Genomic DNA, 23203 nt, shown 5'->3' with positions numbered 1-23203 from the left:
TTGCTTTAGGCTTCCTTTTTCCCTTTCCCCTTTCTCACACAGAAAGATCCATGGCCTTGGCCTTGCTTAGCCCTGCAGGGGGCAATGCTAAACCAGTGTTGGCCTCTGCAGGCCAGATAAGTACAAAGATGAGAAGTCACCACTCCCACCCAACGCAAAATGGCCTGGAAGCCGCAGTGAGATGGATCCCTGGACTCTGGCCCAGCAGGACCTCTAATCTAGTTAATGTTTGCTGAGAAACGTAAACCTTCATTTTGGCACAGTGGGACGTAAGACTGGTGATGTTCGGTGAGGCCTGGCGGCAAAGAGCACTACAGTACACTGAAAAAATATCTCTGTCTCTGTTAGCATCAGAACCACATAAATGGCTATATTCCAAGTAATTTCCGAGGAGAAGGAAAAACCAGAATGTGGACATCTCAATGCTTTTTGACCTCACTGGATGGGAGAGATACTCTGGGTGTGAGAACAGTTAAACAAACTTCTGGAGTATTCAGGGTGTTGAGTGCAGGTGTGTGTACATTTGAAAACTGCTGTTTTATAAGAAGTCCTAGGTGACTCAATAAACACAAGAGCCAGAGCAAAGTAATCCCTTTAGCAGCGCTCTCCCAGCTCAGACGCTCCCCTGCCAGAAACAACACATTCTGGGGAAAAAGTGTAAATCACACACTGAGGTAATTGTTCCACACTTTCAAATAATTTACTTATTAATTTTAAAGTGGTTTTTTGAAGCAATTCTGTATCTTGCCTTCTTTTTTGTGCTTAAATACTTATAGATTTTTTAAAAAATGTTGACCTCCACTATATATCAAAAAGTACCTCTAAGGTGTTTAACTATATATTATCTTTAAAATAGATCAGGCTGAGTTACAAAATGTGAGTTCTGCCAGTAAAAGAGTGTTGCTTTCTGCAGAATGTAACTTTGCATCTAATACCATGCATCTCTGCAACTCTAGTTGTTACGGATTCAGAGATTAGGCACTCTTTGACTAAATAGGGAAAAAAAAATAGGCTACCTACTCTTGCCAGTGACATTTCCCTGTGTTGATTAGAGACACCAAAGAATTTCACTCCCAGAATCATCCAGCAATGGAAACACAGTACAAAAAATCAAGATAAGCTATGGTTTTATATATCATATAGACCACGATAGGGCTGACCATTAGCTGTCCTTTGACTTAATGTATGTTATATCATCTCAATCATTTTTTCAGTCACCTAGTTACAGTGGCAGACTACTAAAAAAATTCCTCATCTTGGGCCCACCCACACATCTGATAATATGCAAATTTAAGTGCCTCAAGGAGATTAGAAGAACTATCTTTTATTCGATTCCATCACAAATTTAGTAACCACAACTGATCTTCAAAAAAATAACTCACTTTTGTTTCTGTCTTTCACAAACATTTTTGAAGAAAAGTTGCCCTTCTATTAACAAAAAAAGGACTACTGAAGAATCCACAGTAGAAGAAAGAGCTCTCCTTAGGTACTACATTTCAGTACTGTTTATATAGTTTAGCAGGAAAGGAACTGGATACTGGCTTTTAGGAAGAATTCTGCAAGGAAGAGGTGGAATTGGTAATGCATTTACTACTCATTTGCTTGCATCAAGAACTCCATTCCATTTCAATCTGCCAACATCCTAATTAAGATGATCTAAATCTTAGGTGATCTATTATTCTAGATCTAAGATAGCCCAATCTACATTAGACAAGATGTTACACTGTGTGCTTACACTGAGACGATAAGCCCACTGAGCAGAAAAGCGTGTCTTCCCTCATGTCTGACCTGGCACTGGGCAGAGCCCCTCTGTCAGCACTCAATAAATAATGGCCAGGCCTTTGCCTGTTGTCTTTGTTTCTACTACTTTAGGCCCCGTTTAAGCTTATGATATCATTTCTGGTTCCTTTGACAACATATACCTGTGCTCCTTTTTTTTGCATGAGGAAAAGAGTAAAGTATCTTAAGTAATTCTTTATATATGTCAGTGCCAAGTGTATGTGGGACTAACCATATATAAATGCAATTCCCATTCAATATCTTAAAGCTGTTTCTGAAGATCCTATATTAAACAGCATGCAACTACAAAAGCATTTGAGCCAGAAAAGAAAAGAATGCAGAGACAATGCTTTGTCTCACCAATGCTTTGGAAGAATCAGGATCAAATTCCGTTCCAGGATAATAATATCCAGCTGCACTGTTACCCAAGAGATACTATATAACACAGAGAAAATTATCATATAAAGTCCTCCCTAAATCAGCCTCTTTCTCTCCCTTCAGTTAAAGAAAGTTACCCATAACTCATTAGCATAAATACTAGGTTAAGACTTGAGTGTCTGGTAAACAAACAGAAAATATGTGTTAGTATTAGACTTGCCCACTCTTGACATTCAGTGAAAGGCTAGGTGGTCAGTGACATACCCAAGTTAGAGTACCCACAAACGTCCCTTCTCAGCCAATATCTGAAACTGTCATTCGTAGGCCTGAGCAAACATATTTAAGAAATGTCCTTAACCTTGTTCTTTTTTTTTTTTTAAACATCTTTATTGGAGTATAATTGCTTTACAATGGTGTGTTAGTTTCTGCTTTATAACAAAGTGAATCAGTTGTACTTGTGCTATTGTTGAATAGATAACACTGATGACCTTCACAGTCTGATATCCATTTCCAAAGGGACGACAACTTCAATCTAAGAACCTCAAAGAAGCCAGATAAAATAAGCACAACCCTAGAGTTCAAAGCAGCTAAACCCTCTATCTCCTTTCACTAAGGAAGTGAAGATCTTGGTTGGAACCCAGGCTAGGTCACCCTTCTAGTAGCTATAAAGTTCTCTGAATTTACAATAAAGTCTTCAAATATTCTTTATTTTGGAAATGTATATATTTCCTTAAAGAGGACAAAAGAACCATTGTTATGTGCTTTCTATGATGCAAAGTTCGAGATGTCATGTGGGGAAATCCTGGCCTTGATTCTAAGACATCTGTAATGATGGCAAGCTCTATAGGTAAAAAGTAAAAACAGAGGATAAGTACAGTTTAAAGGAGGCAATGTGCAAAATTTAAGTATGCTTTTTCCTTTCAGGATTTTTGTTTTTTGCCTTGAGAGGTCAAAAAAAGAATGCACCCTTTGTTAGGAGTTAGATATTCACTGTGTTTTGAAATCCCTCCAGCTATACACCATTCATAAGTTTAACATACTGAAAAAGCCTAGTTTAAGGTGATAAACTTTCATCAATCTATCTTAAAATAAAATATATAATTACAAGCATACTTTCAATTCTTGGATATGCATGCCAAAGCTCTATTTCTAGAATTGGTGAATTTTGTTTTCTATTTCCATGTATAAAAGATCTCACAATCCTGGGAAAACACTTTTTTTAAAATGAAATACAACAAATAAGGTATGCTGCCAAGTCCTGGGGGAGAAGTTTCCCAGAGTCTTTGAATTTCCTCCTATCCTCCTTCTTTACGAGATTTCTAAGACCAAGTCGTTTTCTGCAGTCTCTCAAACAAGGTAAAAAAGAAAAATACCCCCTAGATATATTCCTTAGATTTTCTATTATGCTTCTCAAGTTCCCAGTAGCTTCTGAAGTAAACCTAAGATGAATTTTGGAGTTATTTTTTTATTATGTTTTAATTTTAGTTCCTCTTTCAGGACTAAGATGAAATAGATGATCATAACTGCTGTGCTAGGAGATGCATTTCATGGCACAATTCGTACATGACCTGCTCAAGGTCACGTCACAGAAAGAGGGCCGACATGATAGATAAAAAGTTGAATCCAGCTTTTAGTCTTGGTGAACTCCAGGGTTTAAGCTTGCTCTATTTGGTGCAATATGGAAAGAAAAATTTCTGTTTAAACAGGACAGATTAGATACATTCTGTTTAGGGACCTCACTCGGCTTGGATAGTGTCAGTTAGAGACATACGAGGAATTACTGCTCACATCACTGATCATTAAGGGTCATTTTTTGTCACATCGTGAACCTTGGGTAGATTGTGGCAAGCTGGCCTAGTCGTGGCCCAGAAGATCCCAGGTCTGTTCTCTGTGCCCATCAACTTCACCCAGGCAGAAATCCTTCCCTCCACCCTCCATTTAGAACATCAACCCCCCTGCAAGTCTCTCCTTGATACTCCCACTTGGGGGTAGTTATTTCCTTCTCCTTGTGCTCATAGAACTTTGTACCTACCTCTACTAGAGTATTTGTCAGATTCTATTAGAATTATTTGTCTGTTGGTTCCACCACTAGAGTATGAAGTCTTGCACGTTTACCCTCATCTCAGACTTACTATGTGCCAGGCACCCCTTAATCTGCATCACAGTTCCTTGAGGTGGATGTTAGCATTGCCTCCGTCATACAAATGAGGGAGCTGAGGCACAGAGAAGTTAAGTCGTTGCTAGTTAAGTGTCAGAAGTTGAGCTCAGACAGTCTGACTTCATAGTCTGAGCCCCTCCTGTTATTCCTTGTGCTTGCCCAAGGGACTAAGGAAGGCAGTTCATAAACATTAAGCAAACAGAAGGAATGACCATTCTGATTTCTCCTCAGTTTCCTAAGCTTAAATTTAGAAATATATTTTCTTTGTCTTAAGTTGATTTCACCTTCACCCTTGACTATGGATGAGTTCATCTGTCCTAAGAAAATTCAACCCAAACTGCGGAAGAGAGAACTAGCTGGGAGGAGAAGGCCTGGGGTGTGGCCAGCTCTGTCACATCCGAGTCTTAGACTCTCACACCTCCCTCAGGTTCTACATCTGTAGACGCCCACAGAAGCCTCTCCTCGTAGCCGCTTTTAGATGCACCACACTGTGCACATAGCGTGACATGAAAATGCTTTGGAATAGTGATACTATTAACCAGAAAAACTACTTATACTATTCTTTGTAGACTGATGTGACTCAAGAAAGACATTTTCACTTGGGAGATGATTCAAATAGAGAGGGTTTTCGTTGCTGTTGTTGTTTTGTTTTGTTTAGAACTGAGACACCCAAATCATTAAGAATCAGATGTATCTATTTTTCCTCCTAATATCTAAATTCACATCTCAAGTCCCTTCAGATCAATGGCATATATTCTACCTTTTAAATCACTTTGTAATTCTTGCATTTTACATATATTCTTTATTTTTCTGGTTAAAATAATTCTTACTCATTGTAGAGACTTAGAAAATTCAAAGATATTTTAAAATATAAAATTGCATCTTATAGGTCTCTTCCAATGTTTAAAAATTCTCTTCTAAAACATTATTTTTAATGGTTATGTAACCTTTCATTAGGATAAGATGTAGCATAATTTAATTAAACAGCCCCTGTTTTAAACATTTTGGTTGATACCAATTGTTTGGTATTGTAAGTAACAACAGGACAGACATTCTTTCACATTGTGTGAGGATCCCCGTTATGTGAGGATCGTATAGCACCGTAGGAAAAGGGCCTTCTTAGAGCCTATGACAGCGGTTTTCTGGGAGCTTGTGGAATGCAGATTCTGGGGCCCTTCCCAGGAGACTGACTCATTTGAGGCGGGGTCTGGGGAAGGTGGTCCTCTTTTTGAGAAATGTTGACATTACCTCTCATTTAATAATACTTTCTCCCCATTTGGCTCAGTTATCCTCTTTACTTCATCTCAGCATCTCCCGACAAAATGAGCTCATTTAAAAGTGTCCAGTTCAAACTGGCCCTGGTGAATAGAGCCACTCGTTTTCAACACAGGTCTTCTATTAACGCAGGTGATTGCACCATCTCTGCAGCTCCACTTTGGTGCCTCCCCACCCTCACCCAGACTCACCGCACTCACCCACCCACGCTCCACACCAAAGCCAAGGACAGGTTTTTAGGCTGCGAATCAATGCTGTCGTTTCCCTGCTCACTCCCAAACCCTCCCCTTTGTGCCCACAGCCACTCAGCCTCCCTTGCACACTCCCCACCTCCCCTCTAGCTGCACAGCCTGCTCACAGAATGCCACTTCCTCAAAGAAGCGCCCCTGATGCCCTGATCTAAATCGCTTCTCCCAGTCCAACCTCTGGTTGCTTCCTTTTCTTTTCTTTCACAGCCCATCATGGTTTCTAAAAGCATGGTTGTTAGATTTAAGTCTGTCACCCCACTTCACCACAAGCTCCGTGAGACAGGTACTGAGGCTGACTGTTCACCACCATGCCCCACCTCGAGCAGTGCCAGTAACAGGCAGTGCTCTAGGTGGTGTTGAAAATGGGCTCGGGGGCCAAAGGGCTCAGATTCAAATCCTAGCTCTGCTACCTACTACCTGTGTGACCTTAAGCCAGTTCCTTAACTTCTCTGTGCCTCCATTTTTTCCATTGGAAATTAGAATAGGACTGCCTTATTTATAAGGTTTAAATAGTTTGTTGTGAGAATTAAATGAGAGAATACACAGAAGTACTGTAGAACAGTGTCTGGCATGTGGAATGCATCCAATACAGGATAGCTTTTAAAAAGTAAGCACTCAGTTTATTTTTGTTAAATAAATAAAACACAACAAAGTTTTTAGTCGTGTCCTTTCTCATCATCACTGCCCCCTATCCCAGCCAAAGTATTAGCCCAATCAACTTCTTCCTGCAGTCTGCTCCTTGAAAGGGCTCCACTTCTGCCCTGAGAAGTCTGCTGAAGACACTCTCCATTCCCTATGATTAGTTCCAGCTTTGATCCTTTCATCACGTCACTTCCTAAAATATGTGTGCATGTGCCAAGCCACCTCTCTTCCTTCCTTCAAGTATTTTCTGAAATGTGACCTCCTCCATGGAACCTTCTTTAAAGGGAACTGAGCTCATCATTCCATCCTCTGTTTCCAACAAATAAGTTCAAGGTTGTTGTTCGAGATTCCAAAGCTATAAACCACCTAAGTTTTTCACTGGCTGCGTGGCCTCACCACTGCAGGGCAGATTGGGTTTCTCCTTGCCTGCACTTGAGAATGTGAGGCTCAGAGGGCAGAGGGTTTGTTTAACTTGCTCTGTATACATTTAGCCCAATGCCAATCCACATGGGGACTGAATAAATGTGACTTGATGATGATTTAATTACTTTGTCCATGCCAGGAATAGAAGCCATGAACTCTTAAATCTGTTCCCCCCATGTTACAGTATGTTTCCATGCTTAGTCTATTATGAGACTGGTTTTCTGCATCCACTTTCACAAAAGAACAAATACAAAAGAAAAGAGAGATTGCAAGAAAATATCAAATTAATAAAATTATCTTCTACTTCATGAGTCCATTATCTTCTACGTCATGAGCCCAAAGATACCTTTAGAACAGTGGTGCACTGTATCAGAAGGTGCCTCATTTAAAATGTAACTGCATACGCTTTACGGATTATTTTGTAAATCTAAAGTAGATAACCAAAACATGTCAATATTCATTTTAAAGTACTTGTATTCGGTGCATGCACCATTGTGGAGAACTTACACTCAGAGCAAAAAGATTTTTAGCAAAGCATATGACCTTCTTCTCACTACAATGACCATCCCCTAATTAGGCAATGCATCTGATAGTCATTAACAGGAATGAGATAATGAATCACTTTCTCTCTTCTTTGTTAATTTGCTGTAACCAAGCGGCTAATGGATGTCAGAGCTGAGTGATTGCACTGATTATAGTGATTTATAGTTGCAACAAAACAATTTAAAACCATTCGGATTATTCATGTTAAAGATGCTTTATGTTTTGTTTACTAAATGTTTTATGTCCCCCTTTCTCCTACCCCTAAAGTACTTTCCCCCTCCTACTCTGCCACTTTTCACAAAAAGACCCCTTCCTGGAAAACTTGAAAGTTGTAGGCTTTTTTATTGTTTTAAACTTAACCATTTCATTTTGTTTATACATACCTATACAGAGAGAGATATATAAAGTTTACCCAGTAAAAACGAAAAGCCTTAGGAGTAGAAAGAAAACTTCAGTGGTGCCTAGTTCAAAAGAAGACAGAAGTAAGAGGAAATAAGACAAACTTCAAGCCACTTACCTTGGGGCTTCCTGTCCCTTCCTCACCCTCCACAGACACATCAGTAGCCAGAATCGCAGCTTTGATGGTATCCAGAGCCCTGAGGATCCAGCTGTGTTGCCGTTTGATTTGCCTCTGTAGCTCCTTCCATTGACTTGCTATCATCCGCAGCATGTCCTTTAGTCCTTCTCCAAAAGGAGGGGAAAGCACAAGTTACGAACTCAACTGCACTTTTACCCATTATTGTTTTTCATTTAGCAAATTAGATGGATATTTCTAACAATAAACATAATTTTAAGCAACCATTACCATCACCTGCCACTCAGAACAGAGGTTGGGGATTTCTGACTTGACAGAAGGCATAAGGACACAAAAATGGGATAACCACGTAGATGCATGGTTTGGAATCGACTTAGATTTAATATATTGACTAAAGAAATGTATATGGAACAAAAAATCACGATACATAAAAATTATTAACACCACAGCTTCACATTCCAAATAAAAGGCCCTGTGTGTATCTGTGTGGAGACTTTATAATGATCAGAAAATGTATGGAAATAGGTAAAGTTAATTCAACCCGAACTATAGTAAATGGGCCAGATTTAAGACAGCAGTCTTTAGTATTACCACATCAGATTAATGCTGCTCTTTTCTTATTTAGCTGTGGTAAGCTCAAAACAAGTGCCAAACTGTAATTCATCCTGTCTTATGGTCTTTTACTACCAGGATAAGTATAACCAAATGACAAAACTATTTATTTATAATCTGTTCCTCATAAATACATTAATACTGGAGTAAGAATTGGTCTAAGGCCAAAACTCTGCTAATGCAATGACCAGCAAAGAACATGCAAAACGTTCATGTGTGTGAATTGGCAGGGAAATAATCAGGTATCTCTAGACTGCCTGCCTTATATCTGAATGATATCTATAAGTACCTGAATGCATATGCATTATAACTATAGGCACAATTCTCCTTCATTATCTTAATGTTATTTCCAGAGCACCTACATCAAAAAGCATGTCAGTGAAGTTTTCAGGAATGTGATTTCAATTGAAACTCAGGCGAACACCAAGCCCCAAATGAACAGACCATTTGGAGGCAGTATTTCATCTTACAAGTATCACAGCATTGTGTGCAGTATATGAAACATTTATAAATCTTGAAGGTCAATCTGATAATGTAAATATTAATAATACATAAGGAAGTGAATATATGCAGTAATTTACAGCAATGCTTCTTCATTCTTAATAGTCTGGAGACATAAAGACTTGCAATATTTCAGGAGGATTTACCTGCTTTGTGAGATGCAATAAGCTCGAGAAGTTGGAGTCCTTCCTCCTCCACAGCTTCCTTGAGAGCACAATGACTGTCTACATTCAACTTAAAACTCTGCAAGGAAAGATACGAGCATCAAAGCCCGGCAAGGCAGTTAAAACATCCATACAAAATTACTTGCTACTTTTTATCAAGAGCCACACAGTCCAATTTACTCAATAGACAAACTAATTGGCAATACTAAAAGCTATTGATATTTGGGATCTGGGCTCAGAATGTTTCCATTAGGTTAGCAGAGTGCATCTGTTTGGAAACAGCTGACAAATCTAGAAATTCATTAGGTTTTTATGAAAAGTCACATCCCGTGGGCTATATCAAGAGTAGCAGTGTTCTATAAAATATACTGAATTTCTACCAGCACGTATGAGCTCATTTTGTCACTTTTTAGAAATGTTACTGATAGCACTATTTAGGAAACCATAAAAAAATTGGCAACATAAATTATATTAGCCTTATGTGCACATATATAAACCCATTAATATAGTGGGGTTTGATTCAGCTGTTTCTCAGATATCACACAAACCACAGGATATTGAGGTGGATTCAGGTGCTGTAGTGAGGAGTCCAATGGTTTTCAAATGTTTGAATTTTAAGTTTATTCCTTACAATATGACATTGAGTTATAAATGAATATGTCGAGTACATCAGGGGCATTTTTCGCTCATGATAGTCATCCAAAAGACAAAGACCGTTATGGATGAATTCCAACTCAGAGCCATTTCTTTCAGGAAGCCTTCCCTAATGCCTTACACAGAATTAATTACTCCCCTCTCTCGGCTTCCTCTGCTCCTTATACCTGCTTCTATTGTAGAATTTATCATACTGAATTCTGCTTTATTCCTATACTTGCCTACCAAACTATAAGCAAGAAAGAACTACAATTGAAAGAATCGCCAGCTTCACATTTATTTCCAACTCATGTCACATACGAGGTGTTCAATAAATGTTTGCAGGAATAGTGGATATCTGCTGAACTGGATCAATAGGACTCTCTCAAGGGGAAGGTTTCCATTTAAATATTTCAAGAAACACAGATGGTTTTCCAAAGATTTTTCCGTCTCTGGAATGTTATAAGGTGTTCCAAACACAGGAGGTCCAATGGAGAGTAATCATAGTGACCAATCTGTTGAATCAATGGTTAGTCTTCAGGGTGAAAATCCATTCCTCGACTTGACTAATTTGAAAAAGTATGGATTTTGAAAGACTATGTTCCACATTTCGGCTTCTCCGTAATAGGGCTCCAAAGTATACAATATACTTTGCTCTCACTAAACACTCACTGACCAATGGCTGCATGTACTACACACTGAACTTAGTATTAAGAATATTTGACAGAAATTCGAGATGATAGTCTCAGTTGGAATGTAATTTGGATGAAAGAGGTTAAACAACCATAACTTATGAAATTAGATATTATTTTTTCCATTCTTTCACTCATTCATTCATTCAGAAACCATGTATTATGCCTATTCTGTACACTGGACAGGGTAATAGCAATTTAAGGGGTATAAGGCATGGCCCCTGCACATCAAAGGGCATCCTCCATCACCTTGGATGTTCATTGGTGAGTCTTTTTCTTAGTGGAAAAAAGGGGTCTTTTAAAGCTCAAAAGAAAAAGCACAACAGTCAAAATAAGCTGAAAATGAAGGAGATAGGGACAGGCAGATCAGAACTTGAAGTATAAAGATAAGAATCTTGACTAAAAAAAATGACTCCAAAATGATGAATCATTTCATCTTACTAGAAGCATAAGAACAGTAAAGTTTCAGCATAATATGGCAGAAAGAGACTTGCTGGTTTCCCCAAGGGTTGTTCACTATTTCTTGTATTGCCCTCTTTCAGCTGCAGGTATTTGGTTGAATAAAATAAAGTATGACAATATATCAGAAGCCTGATGCTTCTGGTCAATCCAAACGATATAATAGCTATTGAAAATTAAATAATTATTATTTATAGCCAAAACACGACTGTAATTTACTTTTTGCCACTGCAGTGGAAATCATCAACTCTGAAGGAATGCCATGCAGATTGAGGTACATGTTTGTGTTTCAGGGAGAAGGGACATGGAAAAGAAAAATACTTGAGATCAACCCGAGAATGCCAACATTGAGGAAGAAATCTATTCCAGAGATTTCCTCATAACTGTAAAATTAGCCTAGTATTCTCTGTTTACTTACAACAGACTAGTGCTGAATAGTTGGTAATCATGAGCTTCCAAAGACGTGCATCAGGCCTATGTCTCAGCAAAAGAGAACCTTAGGACCTGTGGGTAGGTTGGACAATTTGACATAATTGAAGCCAATAGCATAGAATAGATGCAGCTGGATCTGGTTCTGCTTCAAGATGATGTGGAAGCATTTGATTAGGACAATGGAAAAGATGAAGTATTCATTATTAAAAAAAAGATAAGCTTTATGCTATAGGAAAGAACCATTTAATATAACTATTACCCAAATGGTACAATATTGCTTAATTTTCAGGTGCCTCCATTAACCATTAATAATATCAAGTAAGGAATTCACAATGGGCCTCTGAGAAGGCAGGCAAGCAGGCACGTTAACAACAATGTCAATGAAATTTCTGGCTGCTAAAGGATTCTGTAATAAACGCTCCCCATGCTGCCCCCACTTCTTCCCTAGGGAAGGAAGCTTAGGCGAAAGAGTTTTTTCTTTTCTTTTCTTTTCTTTTGAACTTGATACCTGGACACATCTCCATTCTTGTGCTACTAACAGGTTTCCTCAGCAATGCCTTATGGTATATAGTCCCTTTGCAACATCCATAGCACTCCCTGAAAATGCAGGGCATTCTCTGCAGATTTAATTTACGGCAACAACATGCCATAGACAGGTACCACAGACCTACATCATTGATGATTATGTGAAATTCCATAAATATGAGTAATCTGGGACCTGTGAGACACCCCATCTTTTTCGTGTCTTTACAGCAGCATGAAACTGAACATCTAGATGAGAATAACTAAGGAAATGAAAAATACAGTGGCTGAGACAAAGGACTAGATTATCAAAAAGATGATACTTCACAGGTTGACCAATGGGTATTCCTAGCCTCACCAGCATCTATAGATATGGGTACATTACTCCTTGTCAGGATCCAAATTCAGGTAAGCACACTGATTGTACTTTAATCATGATCACACCTTACTAAGTAGATAAAAAACTACATCTTATCCTATTCCATTCAAATTTCTGAAGATCCCAGTTTGATGGAAGTATGGAGATCATGTGGATATGAAATGAAACCAAGGAAATGTACACCTTGATGCACAAAACTATGACAAACATGAAGATAGCTACTCATGAGGCATCATAAGAATTGATATGAATCTCCTGGTACAGGAAATAGTGGGAAAGACCATAATCATATTCAGAAGCTTAAAGATCCAAAATGTCTAGGTTTTAGCAGAATCACATCATGAACATAGACTTTCTGCCATCCCCATGGAATACTGTTAGTGTCTGCCAGGTCCACTGAGGTCCATGAATTTTATAATGTTTGTGAACAGAGAGGCCAAAAAGTTACTGCATCTCTCCCGACATAATATATGCTTTTAAAAAAAGCATAAATTAATACAACAGATATTTATTGAGCAGTCTCTGCCAGGCCTATAGACACAAAAATTAACAATACCCAATTCCAGCACACACCACTTATAGTCTGTTGGGTAAAACAGATCAAAAGCAAGTAGGCTTATATGACCCAGCACAGAATAAATATGTAATTGGGGTTTGATGTATAACAGAGAGTGGCAGGGCCTTAAACTGAACAGTGATATGCATGCCCAATGAGATTTAATTTTTTTTAATTAAAGTATCATGCAGGCCAAGTAAAACTAAGATTGTAGGCTATATTCCGTATGAGTGTGATAGTGCTAGATAGGTGCTGTGGGAGCTCAAGCTGGGAACCAGGTTCTGCAGAGGCTGGCAGGGAGTTTGGGAAGAAAGGATTGATTTGCATGTGGGGCTGGAGACATGCTTTACTGCAGCAGGAATAGAGGAGCCAGAAGCAGCTTGGTATGGCTGGGACAAGGTGGAAGCAGGGGATGTGGGAGCTGCAGCTACACATGGCATTTTACTCCAAGAGCCATAAGAGTCATGGAAGAAGAGGTCAACAACACGGGAGGGTGACCGGTACAGTTCTGTGTTCTAGAAACATCTTTCTGGCTTTTATACAGAGTTGACTTTAGAAGGGCAGACAAGGAGGCCGTTTAGGAGGCTGCTATGGTAATGGAGGCCAGATGTTTCTGTATGCTCATATTTTTTTTAAATTAAAAAAAGGTATGTTTTTTCTTCTAAATGAATGGAAGAAGGAAAAATGGAGAAAATCTTCTGTCTTTTTAAGTTTTTCTCAGTGCGTGAGAACAGCATGTGTCAGATTTTAGTTCTTTGGCTGTTCTGATGATAAATACCAGAGGTTTATTAGTCAGGAGTCTCCAAATGTGAAAGACATATTGAACTGATGAACTTTTACTCCCACTGTCATTTTAAAGAGATGCTATATATGCTGATGAATAAGACACTTGATGACACATTTTCTTCACACAAAAGATTTTTACTACCCTAAGAAAATGAAAACTTGCTTTTTCACAAGGGCAGGAGGTGGAACGTGTGTTCAGTCAGAAAAGCAGAGGCTTGAAAAGTCACCTGCTATCTGCCTTAGGCCATCTCCACCCGGGCTCCATCTGAGCTGTGCCCAGCACCATCCTGCATTCCCAGAGGGGCTCTTGGTGGGGAAGAAAGTCATGGTCCTCTGTGCACAGCCTGGCAGTTTCTCTCCTGCTCTGCCCAATGCCATCCATAGAGGATGGTCAGATGGTCCTCAAAATAGAAAATATACCTTCCAAATGCCACATGTTGCAAAAATGGAAAGATTTTCATGAGTAAATATTTTTGTTTAAGAACCTCCGAAAAACTTGGTAAGACGTTATACAGCCATTAAAATGAAGACTATGAAATCACATGAAAAATAGGTAGAACACATTACAAGCCAAAAAATGAAAGTTCAAATTGTATCCATGATTAAACTGTAACTATGTAAATGGATAGTCCCAGTGTGTAGAAAAAGACTATAGGGAAATGCAACAAAATGTTAACACCACTTGTGCAGGGTAGGACTTAGAGTTAACATAGCCTGGTCTTATGGAATGAATTCTCAGGGCTTTAGCTTTCTGAAACACAAAATGACAAGTAATACTATCTAACTTCCAAGTTGTAAGAATTAGAGACAATGGTTGTAAAGCATTGAAGCAGTGCTTGGCAATGAGTGGGGCTAAAGAAAAATCATTATAGACTTTTTAAATTCATTTTCTCTATTTTCCAAATGTTCTGTGTAGCAAGTGGTACTTTGTGGCACTTACTGTTGAGGCTCTCTGAACTCCTCAAGTACAGATACCAGGTTCTCTTTGCTTTGGGGCCACCACCCAGCACAGGGGGCCACCCAAACACAGATGCTGCTCTCTGAGAGTCCAGAGAGCAGGGGACTGAGAGACCAGTGATCTGAGTCTTCCTTTTGTGTGCCCTTGGACAAGTCATCTAACCCTTCTGGGCTTCTGTTTCTTTACCTACAATCCAGGCATTTGGACTCAATATTTTCCATTTCTTGGACACTTCGATTTTATCTTTAAGCCACACAGTTAAGCACAGGTGGCTCAGGAGAATTTTTATTCTAAAGCAGAAAATTTTCAAAGCGGGAAAAATCCCAAAGGCCGTCTAACTATTCATCTACCCTAGGGCAGCTCTGTCCCTCCACATCCCAGGCAGATGTGTTCATTCTATTTTTAACTATCTCCAGGGAAGTTTCTTCTAACTTCTCATCCTGAGTCTGCAACGTTTCTTCTCAGGAATTTGAGAGCTCTGTGAATAGGAGCACAAGCTTCCCTCAGCTTCGGATTCTTTTGCCAAGTCATCTCTCCAGCGTAGGAGTTGGAGATCAGAAACACTGTGAGGATATGCCAACAAAATCCACACGTCCAGTCAATCACCAAGCCCTGACAATTTATTTCTCTATCCTCACCTCTCTGTATCGACTAACACTGCCTTAGATTCAGGCCCTCATCATCATCCCTTGCCAGGCTGACTTCAACAGCCTCCAGTCATGACCCCCTCAAAACTACATTTTTTTCTTTATTTGTGGCATGCCTATGAAGGTGCAGGCAATCATCCTAAGCTTGAGGGATGCGGCTGTGAGCAAGATAAATATAGTTCCTGGCCTCATAGAGCTCACAGTCTAGCAGCGGGGACAGGAGGTGGGGAATGCGTATCTTAAAAACAGGAGGCTGCAGTTGATTATATCAAGGGGACTAATGACATGGTGTGGGTGCTGGGGACAAGCATGGGCTCTGGAGCTGGGCAAGTCTGGGTTCAAATCCTGGCTCCTCCATCACCCCCTGTGTAGCTCGGGGCAATCTCTTTGTACTCAGTTTCTTCAAAGGTAAAAAGGGGGATACGTCAGTGCCTATCTCATGGGGTTGCTGTGAGGATGAAATGCCTTGATACCTGTAGAACAGAGCCTGGCATATTGTAATAGCTCAATAAAAACATTTTATTACACAGAATGTTCTGTCTACAAAACAACTCTTGTTAAATGCCTCCGATGTCTTCCCCAGGTTGCAGGATAAGGTCCAGCCTCCGGCATGACCTACAGAGTCTCTGGGATCCCACTCAAGGCTGCCTCTTGGGTCCCAGGTCTGCCTTGAAATGCACCAGCTCCCATCAGTCATCTTGGTCCTCTAAGATTCTGCTCTCGCTTGCACCTCTGCCTGAAAAGTCCTTTTTCCCCTCCCCTGGCTCGGCCCTGCTCATCCTTTAAAATTCATCCCAGGTGTCACCCTTGCTAGCAAGTTTTCCCGGACCATCTTCCAGCCTCCTGGTTTCCCCTCCTCAGCATCCACAGTGACTGCAGAGCTCGAACCTCTACTTACTACACTGTTGTATAACTACTGATGATGGGTCTGCTTCCCACCCATGAGTTGAAAGTAGAACTTCACTTTTCATTTGTGCTTGTATCTTCAATGCCTAGGACAGTGCCTGGCACACAGCACACACCTAATAAATGTTCAAGGAGCAAATGAATGAAGATTCGTACCAAAAACCTTCCACGAAGCTTTCAAAATGCTGCCTATAGTATTTTGGGCTATATTGGTGCAATCACTCTTCACTTGGAGGTGGTTGATAAATGTCCCCAAATTTTACTCATTGAACGCCATGTAAATGAGCTGTCATGTTCCTTCGCTTACAAAATTACTTGCCAATTACACTTAGATGATCCCGGTGTAATTGCCATGTAAACTGTACCCTGGCTGAGATAGCCCAAATCATCAATTTAACTTTACCCTCTCATCATATGGTACTTACCACATAATTAAATAAATGGTCAGCCACCACCGCAATTATATATCTCCCCAACAAAATGAAGTGGCTACATTTGTCATTGATTTATTGGTTACGACAATATGCAACACACCACCACGTATAATATCAGAAGCTTTAAAAAATTGAAAGCACTATGTACTCTTGAGAAAGATGTTCCAAGTTCATGAACAAAAAGATAAGCATTATAAAAACATTGTTTTCCTTTTTTTAAAAAAGGCACTAAGATGTAAAGACAAAAACCCTTGTTCTTCCTGAGGAAACATTTTTTTTCCTGAAACCGCAGATAATAAAAACATTTCCAAGCATTCGAAAGTGAATTTAGCTCCTCAACCAAATCACAATTTCTTTCAAACAAGCAGTTGCATTTTTTTGTGGAAGGTAAATATATTTTACTAAGGCTGGCATTCTTTTTTTGATAGACTTGCTAATATCTTATTCAAGGATTAGGTAGATGGGAGAGATCCTGAATGTTGATGGTGCCTCTTAGTGACCAAATTTTCATTTGCTTTTCTGCATACTACCTCCACACCTGGCACAGGTAATCACATTGACTTCCTAGCATGACCACATTAGGCCAAATGGATTTGCAGAGGTTCTGTCTAAAGGGACCATGTCACTTCCAGAACACACTGCTCTGAGGCCCTAATTGAAAAAGAGGTCAATGCTGGCCCAAATATCTCTCTACCTCCTGCGGTGGAATAATTGATGTGCAGCAGCCCCTACAGATGTGGAGTCACCAAGGTGATGGATGGATATAAGTATATTATTCACACGTACATCTGTTAATATACAGGTCCCAGTGCAAACACCAAGACCTAAGAATATTATGTGGATTTAGGACAATCCCTGAAGGACTCCAGTTTCATTAAAAATTTGTTTGGCAGCCTGGGGAAGATCTATTCCAACTCCCAGATGCTTCATGCATTTGAGAGGGGGAACCAAATTGCTTTAAAAATAAATTTAATAAATTTCGTAATGTCAAGTCATTAACATCCTGTGTAGTCATACAGTCTTCATCTTTTGAAATAGTAATGTTAACCTGTGGAATTTTAACCTTTCTAATATCTGAGTTAACATTTTATTTTCCTTGTGTTTTTTGCCAAAGGGGATGAATTACACCCTGAAAGCAGAAGAAACTATCCTATTTTTTCCCTCTATAGGTGTTTTTCTTGTCACAAATATACCAGACGATACCCAGAAAGCTCTGTGACCAGAGTCCATTTTGATTTGGAAACTGTAAGGAAATAATTTACCTTGCAGACATTCTCAGTTATTGTTTGATGATTTATAATATTAGCTATAATTTGCTGCTGTAACTGTTGTAACACTGTTTTTACAAGTGCTCATTTATTCATTTAACAGATTTGTTTAGTACTTATTATGCATGTGCAGGGCAGGGTGTCAGAGCGACACCAAAAAGACACAAGCAGTCCCTCAAGGAGGTGACAGTCACAGGTGAATCATTAGGGCAGGGTAGGTGGGGAGAGATTCAACCTCTCTAGGAACACCTGAGATTCTCACACCACCTGTTCTCAGGGTCTCCGAGGGGTGTGCACAACTCCCTCAAAATGAACAAAGCATCCTCACTTACAACAGGTTTATGCGATCTTCACAACAACCTTCAGTAGATACGACAGGCATTTTTCTGGCTAGAGTAAAGATCTGTTTCAGGCCTGAAACTTTTATCTTAATATCATTTGTGCCAGGTGAATTGCTTCAAGATTCCAAAATTCCATGTAACACAGTAGATAAGTAAGATCTGCACATGGGTCTATACAGGGAGACAGATAGTGGGTGACAACATCCTGGCTCAAGTGAGTTAGGTCACACACTGGCTCTTGTCCATACATGGTGTCCTTCGATCGTGCATAAACCCTATAGTACAAGGCAGTCTGCAAACTGTCTCTTCAGTGCTTAGCATGCCACCACCCTAAATAGCAAGTGCTCAATAAATCCAGTATTTCTCTGTCATTCTACTTTAAAACAGTCATCACATTCTAAAGAAAAAGAATAAAGTAATAAATTGGGAAAATGTCTGGGTGACAGCAATTTTTATCTTTTTAAAATTATTTTATTTAATTTATTTTTTTATACAGCAGGTTCTTATTAGTTATCCATTTTATGTATATTAGTGTATACATGTCAATCCCAATCTCCCAATTCATCACACCACCGCCACTTCCCCCCTTGGTGTCCATACGTTTGTCCTCTACATCAGTGTCTCTATTTCTGCCCTGCAAACTGGTTCATCTGTACCATTTTTCTAGGCTCCACATATGTGCATTAATATACGATATTTGTATTTCTCTTTCTGACTTACTTCACTCTGTACGACAGTCCCTAGATCTATCCACGTCTCTACAAATGACCCAATTTCGTTCCTTTTTATGGCTACGTAATATTCAATTGTATGTATGAACCACATCTTCTTTATCCATTTGTCTGTCGATGGGCATTTAGGTTGCTTCCATGACCTGGCTACTATAAATAGTGCTGCAATGAATATTGGGGTGAATGTGTCTTTTTGAATTATGGTTTTCTCAGGGTATATGCCCAGGAGTGGGATTGCTGGGTCATAAGGTAAATCTATTTTTAGTTTTTTAAGGAACCTCCACACTGTTCTCCATGGTGGTTGTATCAATTTACATTCCCACCAACAGTGCAAGAAGGTTCCCTTTACTGCATACTCTCTCCAGCATTTGTTGTTTGTAGATTTTCTGATGATGCCCATCCTAACTGGTGTGAGCTGATACCTCACTGTAGTTTTGATTAGCATTTCTCTAATAATAAGTGATGTTGAGCCCGTTTTCATGTGCTTCTTGGCTACCTGTATGTCTTCTTTGAAGAAATGTCTACTTATGTCTTCTGCCCATTTTTCCATTGGGTTGTTTGTTTTTTTAATATTGAGCTGCATGAGCTGTTTATATATTTTGGAGATTAAACCTTTGTCGGTTGATACATTTGCAAATATTTTCTCCCATTCTGAGGGTTGTCTTTTTGTCTTGTTTGTAGTTTCCTTTGCTTTGCAAAAGCTTTTAAGTTTCATTAGGTCTCATTGGTTTATTTTTGTTTTTATTCCCATTACTCTAGGAGGTGGACTGAAAAAGATCTTGCTGTGATTTATGTCAAAGAGTGTTCTTACTGTGTTTTCCCCTAAGTGCTTTATAGTGTCCAGTCTTACATTTAGGTCTTGAATCCATTTTGAGTTTACTTTTGTGTATGGTGTTAGGGAGTGTTCGAATTTCATTCTTTTACATGTAGCTGTCCAGGTTTCCCAGCACCACTTATTGAGGAGACTGTCTTTTCTCCATTGTATATCCTTGTCTCCTTTGTCATAGATTAGGTGACCATAGGTGTGTGGGTTTATATCTGGACTTTCTATCCTGTTCCATTGATCTATATTTCTGTTTTTGTACCAGTACAATATTGTCTTGATTACTGTAGCTTTGTAGTATAGTCTGAAGTCAGGGAGTCTGATTCCTCCAGCTCTGTTTTTTTCCCTAAAGACAGCTTTGGCTATTCAGGGTCTTTTGTGTCTCCATACAAATTTTAAGATTTTTTTGTTCTAGTTCTGTGAAAAATGCCATTGGTAATTTGATAGGGATTACATTGAATCTGTAGACTGCTTTGGGTAATATAGTCATTTTCACAATATTGATTCTTCCAATCCAAGAACATGGTATACCTCTCCATCTGTTTCTATCATCTTTAATTTCTTTCACCAGTGTCTTATAGTTTTCTGCATACAGGTCTTTTGTCTCCTTAAGTAGGTTTATTCCTAGGTATTTTATTCTTTTTGTTGCAACAGTAAATGGCAGTGTTTCCTTAATTTCTCTTTCAGATTTTTCATCATTAGTGTATAGGAATGCAAGAGATTTCTGTGCATTAATTTTGTATCCTGCTAGTTCACCAAATTCATTGATTAGCTCTAGTAGTTTTCTGGTAGCATCTTTAGGATTCTCTATGTATAGTATCATGTCATCTGCAAACAGTGGCAGTTTTACTTCTTCTTTTCCAATTTGTATACTTTTATTTCTTTTTCTTCTCTGATTGCTGTGGCTAGGACTTCCAAAACTATGTTATAACAGTGGTGAGAGTAGACATCCTTGTCTTATTCCTGATCTTAGAGGAAATGGTTTCAGTTTTTCACCATTGAGAATGATGTTTGCTGTGAGTTTGTCATATATGGCCTTTATTATGTTGAGGGAGGTTCTCTGTATGCCCACTTTCTGGAGAGTTTTAATCATAAATGGTGTTGAATTTTGTCAAAAGGTCTTTCTGCATCTATTGAGATGATCAAATTGTTAATATGGTTTATCACATTAAGTGAACTGTGTATATTGAAGAATCCTTGCATCCCTAGGATAAATCCCACTTGATCATGGTGTATGATTCTTTTAATGTGTTATTGGATTCTGTTTGCTACTATTTTGTTGAGGATTTTTGTATCTATATTCATCAGTGATATTGGTCTTTAATTTTCTTTTTTTGTAGTATCTTTGTCTGGTTTTGGTATCAGGGTGATGGTGGCCTCATAGAATAAGTTTGGGAGTGTTCCTTCCTCTACCATTTTTTGCAAGAGTTTGAGAAGGATGGGTGTTAGCTCTTCTCTAAATGTTTGATAGAATTCACCTGTGAAGCCATCTGGTCCTGGACTTTTGTTTGTTGGAACATTTTTAATCACAGTTTCCATTTCATTACTTGTGGTTGGTCTGTTCATATTTTCTATTTCTTCCTGGTTCAGTCTTAGAAGGTTCCCCCTTTCTAACAATTTGTCTATTTCTTCCAGGTTGTCCATTTTATTGGCATAGAGTTGCTTGTAGTAGTCTCTTAGGATGTTTTGTATTTCTGCTGTGTCTGTTGTAACGTCTCCTTTTTCATTCCTAATTTTATTGATTTGAGTCCTCTCCCTCTTTTTCTTGATGACTCTGGCTAATGGTTTATCAATTTTGTTTATCTTCTCAAAGAACCAGCTTTTTGTTTTATTGATCTTTGCTATTGTTTTCTTTGTTTCTATTTCATTTATTTCTGCTCTGATCTTTATGATTTCTTTCCTTCTACTAACTTTGCTTTAGTTTGTTCTTCTTTCTCTAGTTCCTTTAGGTGTAAGGTTAGATTGTTTATTTGAGATTTTTCTTGTTTCTTGAGGTAGGCTTGTATTGCTATAAACTTCCCACTTAGAACTGCTTTTGCTGCTTCCCATAAGTTTTGGATCGTCATGTTTTGTCATTTGTCTCTAGACATTTTTTTATTTCCTCTTTGATTTCTTCAGCAATCTCTTGGTTATGTAATAACATATTGTTTAGCCTCCATGTGTTTGTGTTTTTTACGTTTTTTTCCTGTAATTGATTTCTAATCTCATAGTGTTGTGGTCAGAAAAGATGCTTGATATGATTTCAACTTTCTTAAATTTACTAGGGCTTGATTTGTGACCCAAGATGTGATCTATCCTGGAGAATGTTCTGTTTGCACTTGAGAAGAAAGATTAATCTTCTGTTTTTAGATGGAATGTCCTATAAATATCAATAAAGTCCATCTTGTTTAATGTGTCATTTAAAGCTTGTGCTTCCTTATTAATTTTCTGTCTGGATGATCTGTCCATTGGTGTAAGTGAGCTGTTAAAGTCCTCCACTGTTATTGTGTTACTGTCGATTTCCTCTTTTATAGCTGTTAGCAGTTGCCTTATGTATTGAGGTATTCCTATGTTGGGTGCATATATAATTGTTATATCTTCTTCTTAGATTTATCCCTTGATCATTATGTAGTGTCCTTCCTTGTCTCTTGTAACATTCTTTATTTTAAAGTCTGTTTTATCTGATATAAGTAATGCTACTCCAGCTTTCCCTTGATTTCCATTTGCATGGAATAACTTTTTTCATCCCCTCACTTTCAGTCTGTATGTGTCCCTAGGTCTGACGTGGGTCCCTTGTAGACAGCATATATATGGGTCTTGTTTTTGTATCCATTCAGCGAGCCTGTGTCTTTTGGTTGGAGCATTTAATCCATTCATGTTTAAGGTAATTATCAATATGTATGTTCCTATTACCATTTTCTTACTTGTTTTGGGTTTGTTTTTGTAGGTCCTTTTCTTTTTTTGTGTTTCCCACTTAGAGAAGTTCCTTTAGCATTTTCTGTAGAGTTGGTTTGGTGTTGCTGAAATCTCTTAGCTTTTGCTTGTCTGTAAAACTTTTGATTTCTCCGTCGAATCTCAATGAGATCCTTGCCGGGTACAGTAATCTTGGTTGCAGGTTCTTCCCTTTCTTCATTTCAAATATATCATGCCTATCTCTTCTGGCTTGTAGAGTTTCTGCTGAGAAATCAGCTGTTAACCTTATGGGAGTTCCTTTGTATGTTATTCGTCGTTTTACCCTTGTTGCTTTCATTAATTTTTCTTTGTCTTTAATTTTTGTCAATTTGATTACTATGTGTCTCGGTATGTTTCTCCTTGGATTTATCCTCTCTGGGACTCTTTGTGCTTCCTGGACTTGGGTGGCTATTTCCCTTCCCTTGTTTGGGAAGTTTTCAACTATAA

General features: G+C 38.7%; 1 protein-coding gene across 1 annotated transcript in view; it reads right to left on the bottom strand.

Annotated features, from left to right (window-relative positions):
• The window catches only part of AKAP6 (A-kinase anchoring protein 6), a 595413-nt gene that overhangs the window by 215394 nt on the left and 356816 nt on the right, over nt 1-23203 (bottom strand). The window contains exons 11-12 of the mRNA XM_027111037.1: nt 9241-9337; nt 7964-8127 (exon numbers count right to left, since the gene is read on the bottom strand). Coding sequence (XP_026966838.1) covers nt 7964-8127; nt 9241-9337 — 261 coding nt within the window. The remainder of the gene's footprint in view (nt 1-7963; nt 8128-9240; nt 9338-23203) is intronic.

The sequence above is a fragment of the Aethalodelphis obliquidens genome, unplaced genomic scaffold, assembly GCF_003676395.1.
Source record: "Aethalodelphis obliquidens isolate GAN/ISIS:26980383/991018 unplaced genomic scaffold, ASM367639v1 scaffold10, whole genome shotgun sequence".
NCBI lineage: Eukaryota > Metazoa > Chordata > Mammalia > Artiodactyla > Delphinidae > Aethalodelphis > Aethalodelphis obliquidens.
The sequence above is the reverse complement of the archived record's forward strand: the minus strand, read 5'-3'. Positions and strand labels throughout refer to the sequence as shown.